The sequence below is a fragment of the Otolemur garnettii genome, unplaced genomic scaffold (genome assembly GCF_000181295.1).
Source record: "Otolemur garnettii isolate 467f Iridium unplaced genomic scaffold, OtoGar3 scaffold00055, whole genome shotgun sequence".
Lineage (NCBI taxonomy): Eukaryota > Metazoa > Chordata > Mammalia > Primates > Galagidae > Otolemur > Otolemur garnettii.
The window spans coordinates 1942151-1950849 of NW_003852450.1; the positions used below are offsets into that span (position 1 = coordinate 1942151).

The window sequence follows — 8699 nt, forward strand, 5'->3', positions numbered from 1 at the left end:
GCTTTCGCCTCATTTACCTGATTATTGTATTAAGACATTAAAAGTAGGCAAATACTTTCATATAGAACAACAACAAATTATCTATAGAAGGAATACTTTGGTTATGCGTAGATCATACTGTCAAATACTTTCAGATTTGTTATTTTTGTGTTAGAGGAATGTCAAACAAAACCGCATGTATTAAACATAAAGAGAAAATGTGGAGTTACTCCAGAGAAACTTGTGATCACATAGGGTGAGAAGGAAGGAAACAGAGAACTACGTGTAATGTGACCTGAGGCACGTCAGATGGGTAGGAAGGAAGTCCATCCTGTAGCGTAGACAGACTTCAGACAAAGGTATTATGTACCCTGTGATACAGTAAAATAGTAAAGAAAGCTAATCAGAGGAACATTTGGAAGTGATTTGCATAGGGCACTAATTTTTTTTATACAAAAAAATCAAAGTGAAAATAAAGATAATTTTATTTTTGATGGGTAATTATTTGTTTCAGCCAATCCACCAAATCCAGGAAAGCAGAAATTTAAACTGAGCTAAGATATAAATCATGAATAGCTGTATATTATCAGGACCTCTTAATTAGTTTATTTATTTATAAGAGACAGGGTCTCAGGCGGCACCTGTGGCTCAAAGGAGTAGGGGACTGGCCCCATATGCTGGAGGTGGCAGGTTCAAACCCAGCCCTCGGCCAAAAACTGCAAAAAAAAAAAAAAAATAGAGATAGGGTCTCACTCTGTCACCCAGGCTGGGGTGCAGTGGTATGATCATAGCTCACTGTAGCCTCAAACTCCCAACCTCAAGGGATCTTCCTGCCCTTTAGTTACTCAATTGCTGTGACTGCAGGTGTATTGATTTCTTATTTTATTTTAACTTTTTTTAGAGAAGTTGTCTTACTATGTTGCCCAGTCTGGCCTGGAACTTCTAACCTCAAAAGACCTTCCTGCCTCAGCCTCCCAAGCAGCTGGGATTATAGGTACAAGCCCCCATGCTGAGTATAACACTGGGTACTTTTTCCTCTAGTATGGTGATTTTCAACTGGTGTGCCACACCACACTGGTGTTATGTGAGAGGATCTTAGGTGTGCTGCAAAAATGTTTAAATATCATTAATTAAATTTTTTTCAAAAGAAATTCAAAACACAGTAAGTTCGTTCTTTTTTATTGATCAACATAGTTTAAGTGTGCTGTGGAAGTTTCACTATATGTTCAAGTGTGCCGTGAGATTAAAAAAGAGGTTGAAAAACACTGCTGTAGTGAATAATAGTACCTAAGGAGCAGTAGAATTCCTGGAGAAAAATATAATATACCAAATGCTCTATACTGGAGGTGGGTAGATGGACAAGTTTCTAACTGGTGCTCTTCCTCTTCAAGTCTCACTTTTGCTCCAGTTGTTTAATCTCCAGAGACAGCTTATACACCTCCAGGACCATCTTCACATCCTCTGGGAACGGGAGACACTGTATGAGTTTTCTGCCTGTAAACACACTCTCACAGCCATTAGGCATATCCTAAAAGAAATAAAAAGATGTTTTTTTAGAGGCTTCTCTCCAAACTAAATCCAAAGATATGATTCCTTTGGGATGCATCACTAATGGCAACAAAATTTCAGTATCAGAACCCTCCTCAGGACAGATGGATGAAATCCAAAAGAAACTTGGGTCTCAGCAGTGTTTATCCTGGAGTCCAGACCATCTCTGCTGTCAGGCAGTAATAAATAACTGCCGAAGCAAGGAAGGGCCAAGGACACCCAGGAGCCTCTGTAGGGACTACTGAAGGAAGAGTTCTGATGGTCCATCTGAAATGGAGCAAAAGCATAGCATTTATTATAGAAAGTATAAGGCTAGAAGCCAGGTCACCTGTAGGGGCTTAGACCTCCTTGCTATAAAAGGAGAGAGTTAGAACTTGCCTTTACAAGTGCACCATAGAGCTTTGAGAGTGACAGTGCTAATTCGGTAAATGATTTGTCAAAAATAAATCCTGACACAAGTCAGATCTCATTGATGTTGCCTGGGCCAGAGCTTTGGGTGATACAAAAGTGACCATCCTTGAATTGTGCCACTTACCCACTCACACTTGGGCACCTCTGGGTACCAGGTTCCGTTCTCTGTGCAGGTGATAGTTTGGGGGCCAACCACAGCATAGCCAGGGTCACATTGAACAGTGACATTTTCAGATTCAATATAATGATTCGGGATGGCAATATTTTCATGTTCAACGTACTGATTCTCATCGACAGACAGCTTTCCATTTTCTATCTCTGGTTTCAGACACTGAGCTATAAAGGAAAGAATTGTGATCATCCTGTGCTTCTAAAATAAGATCTTATAATAGTAAAGGGTATTGAGGGTTGAGAAGCACTGATAAATCATACCTGATGCTGAGAGTTGTTCTTTACCTCCATTTATTTTATGATTACAATAAAGTTAATAATAATAATGATAATGTTATAGTGCATACTACATATCAATGTAAGCACTAATGCAAACACTACTATCTCCATTTTGTTAAAGAGAAAAATTAGGTACAGATAGTTTATGCAACTCATCCAAGGTTGCATAGCTTTCCTTGGAATAGGAAATCATGTAGAAAACTAAACACAACAGCCTTAGAAAATGAGTTTTCAAAACTACTATATCTCAAAACCTTGATCTGTTCATGACCAGTGAAAATGAATAAGCTATCATTACATTTACCAAAAGCATTATGTTGATTAAAGAAACCCAGGCACAAAAGAATACAGATGGGATTTCCTTTATATCATGTTAAAAAGTCAACAAAACTAATCCACAGTGTGAAAAGTCAGAACAGTTAGGGATGAAAGTTGAGGAGTAACCGGGCAATGACATGGGGACACTTCTGGAGTTCTGGTAATGGTAATGTTTCTTGACTTGAGTGGTGGTTTGCATGGGTGGTTTCAATTTGTGATAACTTACTGAGCTGTAGACTTTAAATTTGTATACAATGCTATAGTACGTTATTTCTAAATTAAAGCTTCTATTAAAACAGAACAAAATGTGGCCCTCCACATGAACTCGGTAAAGATACACGCTGATAGTAGTAGTTTTAGAGTGTTAAAGTGTGCGATGGTTCATATTTTAATTACCCAAATCGAATAAATAAATAAAATTCAAATTTCTAAGCATTGCCTTTGTCTAGGAGGAAACTCTATTATCAGAATGTTCATGGCGGTTATATGTTCCTACCAAGGGTGGTTAGGTGGAATTTACCTTTACACTGAGGAGCTGGAGATGACCAACGTGAATATGAGCAGGTGATTTTAGCCTTTCCATCCAGAACATATCCTTCATCACATCCATAGTGTATCACAGTAGTAAAGGATAACAATGAACTCATATCCTTATAGAATCCATGGGCAATGGGGGGAGGCATTTGGCAATCTGGAATAGTAACAGAGAAGGATAGAAGAGAATGATCTAGTTTAATTAACAATTCAGAGGAGTGAACTGCCCTTCCACTTATATAGAACTATGTCATTAAGTTAATATACTACAAACATACATTTCATGTCACTAAACTTTTTATATTATTCATGGACTTTTTGGTACAAAAGTATTATTTCAGCCACAAGGAATCACTCTGAAAGAGAATTATATTCAGTAATTATGAGGCTAAATACCAGTCCCAAAATGCCTTAAAAACAGATTTTTTTTTAAGTCAGATAATACAATATAAAAATGGCAAGAGACTTGAATAGACACTTCTATAAGGTGGTCATACAAATGGTCAATAGGCATACGAATAGATTCTCAACCTTAAAGTTCATCAGAAAATGCAAATAAAAGCCACAGTGAAAAATCACTACATACTCACCAGAATGTCTACAGTTGAGAATGATGGTAATATCAATGCTGTCAAGAATATGGCACATTGGAACACTAATGTACTTCCCACTACTTGAGGGAATGTAAACTGTTACAGCTACTTTCAAGAACAATATACTATTATCCCCCAGAGGTGAAGATAGTCATATCTTAGAACCTAACGATTGCAATCATGGACATTCCAGTGGCAGAAATACATGATGCTGTGCACCTAGGGACAAGCTTAGAAATGTTTTGAGCAATATTATTTGTAACAGGCCCAATCACGAAAGAGCCTAAATGTCCATCAACTTCAGAAAAGGTAAGTAAATTGTAGCATTTTCATTCAATGAAGCATTATTCAGCAATAAAAATGAATAACATACTATTCGCTACATGGGTGAGTCTTATAAATACATTGAACAAAACTAGATAGACCACTGATGTATGATTCCATTTTTATTTAAAAAATTCAAAACTAAGCTATAGAACAACTATAAATAAAATGAAGGAAACAATTACCCTGCAAATCAAGATGGCAGTTAGATTTGAAGAAGGATGGGGTGGTAAAAGGGAGGGCCTACAGGACTTCTGGGAACTAACAATGTTCCACTTCTCTACCTGGCTGAGGTTTTCCTAAGTGTTTGCTTTTTGATTGCACATTTTCAATTTATGTACTTTTCCATATGTGTGTTATATTCTAATAAGCTTTTAAAAGAAGAGTTAGTTATCTTTGAAAATAAGTGAAGAGTGACTGTACCCGGATCTCTATGCAATCTCTACCTCTCCCAACTACCATCCCCTCCTCAATGAATATGTTTTAACATTTGGCAATGTTTTGAAAAGAGATTTCTTGAGACTATGTAAAACGAAGACGTATTTTTACATAAGAAATATATAATGTGGACTTAGCCTGTCAGAAAAGGAATTATCTACAGTTCCAAAAGTTTTGCAGAGGAAATTTAGTTCAATTTAATAAGCTTAGTGCCATTTAATAAATTTGGTGCATTAGTATGTCACTGAAAGCCACATTAAGGGAAGATTTTTCTTTTTAGGGATAAATCCAAGTTAAAGTTAAAAACTATTATTTGCTAAAAGAACAAACTATTTAAAACAGTCTCCAGTCAATGAGAATGTAGAAAAATCTTGACTGGCCTTTCTCATGGACTGCATCCTCATTAAGAAGTTCTCCTCCATAGGAACACTGCTCTCAGGCAAGTCATCTGTCCATTTTCTTCCTGTTAAGCCATAAGCATTCTAACTTCTCTATCCTTGCTCCATCTGCCCTGCTGTGATGGTCTTTGTCCTCCTCTACACACTACACTAGCATACATGACCATTCCTGTCTTGGGTTGCTGATGGCACTTAGTAGAAATGATTTATTGAGTTCTTAACCACTTGCATTTTAGATATGTGATACATTTATCATTAATACATAATACATTATGTATTAAGCGCTTAATCCTCACAGTAAGTCTGTGAGGTAATATTTAATCATATATCCATTCTTGAGAAAAAGAAACATAACCTTGGAGAGGTCAGATAGTCTGCGTAAGGTCACAGATAATAAGTGCCAGTGCTATGAATTACACTGAGGGATTAAACTTGGGCTTGTGCTTGTTCCACACCCACTGCCCTTCTTATTATCTTCTGCTCTCTATAGCAATCACTGGGTAGATGCTTTATGTGGCATCGTTGGACATTTAAAAGGCTTTAAAATGGAAATTTAGGCCAAAGAACAATATTCCTGTTACTTGCAAAGGCAACTAGCACTCCATAATTGATGAAACAGGAGGCTCAGAACCAATTAGAAAGCATTTAACTCCCTCACACCAATCAAAAATATTGACAGGCCAGGAATTAAATAACTAAAATAAGAATAAGATTTGGAGAAGATTTTTTAGAGTGAAGCTTTTGTTAGCCTGCAAGCCCCATCCCATCCCATCAGCCCAGGTAAGGTAAATTGTGAGTATGCTTCTCCACAGTCTAAGGAGTCCAGTGAAAAAGCCTAAGATGTCTCCTTTTGGTTTGGAGAGGGTGGGACAGTGGACAAGTGGGGGACCACTGCCAGGAAAAGCTGAAATATAACGACAGATGAGCTGTCTAGCCTAGTGGCTCTGATGGCGAGACTGAATGAAACATCTCTGCTGTTTTGAGATTTGGCTCATACTCCTGATGTTATTCAGAACAAAGAATGAGTGAATACTTCCAGTGGATTAGAAATGAGCTGCATTAGAAAAACAGTCAGGGTGGAGTTGTTTTTTGCCCTATCTAAAAGGAACCCTGAGATGGGAGGACAGCTTCAGTAAAACAAAATAAAACAAAACTCTATGAGCCACCAGATGTCTAAGAGGGAGAAAAGAACAAGTTGTCAACCAGAATAGGAGTTGGGTTTGGCCATACCCAGGGAATTATAGTTAGCAGCTCCACAAGAGCACACACACACCCCAAGAGAAAGAGCAAGCTTTGAACACCCGTGAGGCCAAGAAGCAGCTCTGGCTAAGCATTGTTTCCCTTACCTCTTCTCCCAAAGCTTCAACTCTGCGGGGTTCAGAAAGCAGTGACAATCATTCCACAGTCAGTATTTGCTTTAGTAATGGGGAATAGAAATTCACCTACAGCTTCCATACTACCTTTCCTAAACCTCAGATCAAGAAGCTCCACAGAAATATAAAAATAGCTATTAATGTTTATGAAAAAGCACATTGGTATGAGACCATACTAGGCCTTTTGGGTAATATTAAGGGGCATACTTGCAATGTACTTAAAATGATAAGCTACAGCCATGTAAGTAGATAAACCATGACACAAGTCAAAGAAATGCTAGAAGATTCAGACAGAGAGCAAGTTCTATAGAAGGTGGTGACAGTAGAAGGTACTGGAGTATCAATGGAATTATGCATGGAATAAGTTGAAAATACATCTTCAAGGATGGGTAGAAGCCAAGTAGGTGAAAATGGCAGAGGCAATTATATTGAGCTGACTAATAAATCTCTGGCATCAGAAGATTATTATTGCAAGACAAGTGGAAGATAGCAGCAGAAAGAGATTCAAGTTGATAGACATTAAATGCCCTTTCAGGGGGTGAGGATCATAAGGGATGGGAAGATCTGAGGAAAAATGGAAAGATAAATACAAACATGCATAAATACTTGAAAGACTGGTTAATAAACTAGGTAAGGCCTTCCTCCACTACCTCAGAGTATAAAAGAGGGGAACTCAAAAGAAGCAGTTGGCCTCTGTATCCTGTACTAACCCCATTACCTAGATTGACACCCTTCCTCAATAAGTTTCATGCTTCTGATGTAAAGAATCATATTCCAAATACAGATGTTTCCTTAATAAGCTATGCATCCAAAAAAAAAATTAAATTAAATTAAAAAAAAAATAAGCCATGCATCCCCCATACTACCCTCGATGATGAAGAAAGCACAGCTTCCACATTTTATATCAATCTGCTGGCTCACAGAAGAATGCACAGCTATTATTTTAGGATTGGGATAGTCTCCCTTAAACTATCCAAATCCCCCATTATGATGACATGATATCTGTTTTAAGGAATATGTTTACAAATATTTTTAATTTATTATACAAATTAATTCAAATATGTTTGAAAATATTCTTAGTTTATTATAAAAATTAATCCTCGCAGATAAAAAATAATGTTGACTGCCTGAAGAAAACATCACTTTTTTAAAAGGACATTGCCGTTTGAATTATGTAATGATAATTAAATTCCATAGCAATAGTTCTTCAACCAGTTCTGGCAAGTTCTCTCAAACATGTACATTTCTCATTTATTGATAAAATTTTCCCTACATTTCAATAACAATGCCTTACACTTCTATAATGCTTTACAGTCTGCAAAGCTTTCACTCACAAAGTATTTGTGAGCACAGATAATATTGTTGCTTTGTAGATGGAAATGTTTTCTCATCAATCACTAACTAAGATTGTAGATGGCATAACTAACCTAACTGGAAAAGAAATGTGTTTTAAGCATTTAAAAGCAATTCTTTGAATGTGAGAAACTAATTTGAAAATTAAAGCTTATTCCTTTTTTAAAGTACCCTCACAAAGCTTTTTGTATGTTAATGTTTTTTTATTCTAATAACAGCCTCTCTCTAGAGTACAACCATTTCCTTGATATTTTTAAATTCTTTATTTTTAGTAATTATGTAGTTCATTACACTCTCTTGAAAAACCTAGTGAATCACCACAATGTGACTATATTTGATTAATTTTTCATTAGGAACTTCTCTCCATGCCTGGGAGAAACTCTCCCCTTCCCCCCATAACCACTGTACTCACCACACAAACCAGAAGGACACAGGAGTAGAGTCAAGATCCCAAATAGGCACCATGCTGGGCAAGTGCCCTGTAATTCAGAGGACATGGCACAGAGCCTCAGTGGCCACACTCAGGGGTCACACTCAGAGGGGCTCAATGTTCCCAGAGAGTTGAAATGCTTAAGCCAAGGAGCTCAGCTTTAACAAGGCCCAATATCACTAATGGGGAGGGTCAGTGGGAGTGACCAGAAGACCAGGTGCTGAGCACACCCCTGGCAAGAGGTGCTGACATGGCCCTTGCCTGAACAGAAGAGCCCGGAACTTGATGCAAGAGCCCTCTGTGAACCTCTGTGTATTTTAGTAGTCATGTGATGAGTCCTTTTCTGGGAAAACATAATTCCTCTCTTAGTAAACAAGAGCAAAAAGCAAAAGGGACTGTAGCTCCTGAGGCACAGTGTACATAGTGGCTCTACAGGAATTAAAAGTCACAGCCAGGGAGAAAGCCCAGGCTGAAAAGCAGTTCTTGTCCAGGGAAAGTGGTTTCTTCAATCAAGAGTATGAATTGCCCACAAAAGAATGATTTTTTTTTT

General features: G+C 37.5%; 1 protein-coding gene across 2 annotated transcripts; it reads right to left on the reverse strand.

Annotated features, from left to right (window-relative positions):
* Positions 1-1151: 1151 nt before the first annotated feature.
* LOC105887224 (apolipoprotein R-like) lies at positions 1152-8398 on the reverse strand. 2 transcript variants are annotated; one of them, XM_012806639.2, is made up of 4 exons: positions 8132-8398; positions 3227-3397; positions 2063-2274; positions 1152-1440 (listed from the first exon to the last, which is right to left on the reverse strand). In XM_012806639.2, exons 1-4 carry the CDS (start codon positions 8214-8216, stop codon positions 1432-1434), a joined length of 477 nt encoding a protein of 158 aa, XP_012662093.1. In that variant the 5' UTR covers positions 8217-8398; the 3' UTR covers positions 1152-1431. The 2 variants fall into 2 exon arrangements, with proteins under 2 accessions (XP_012662093.1, XP_012662092.1); XM_012806638.2 differs by having other exon boundaries at positions 1152-1507; positions 8132-8386.
* Between the last annotated feature and the right edge of the window lie 301 nt (positions 8399-8699).

Excerpts from the sequence above, each read along its gene's own strand:
- LOC105887224 (XM_012806638.2), bottom strand. The coding sequence starts at position 8,216 with ATGTCCTCTGAATTACAGGGCACTTGCCCAGCATGGTGCCTATTTGGG. Across the intron at positions 3,398-8,131 it reads GTGTCCTTCTGGTTTGTGTG|ATTGCCAAATGCCTCCCCCC; the intron begins GTGAGTACAGTG and ends TTACTATTCCAG. Across the intron at positions 1,508-2,062 it reads AGGTGCCCAAGTGTGAGTGG|GATATGCCTAATGGCTGTGA; the intron begins GTAAGTGGCACA and ends TATTTCTTTTAG.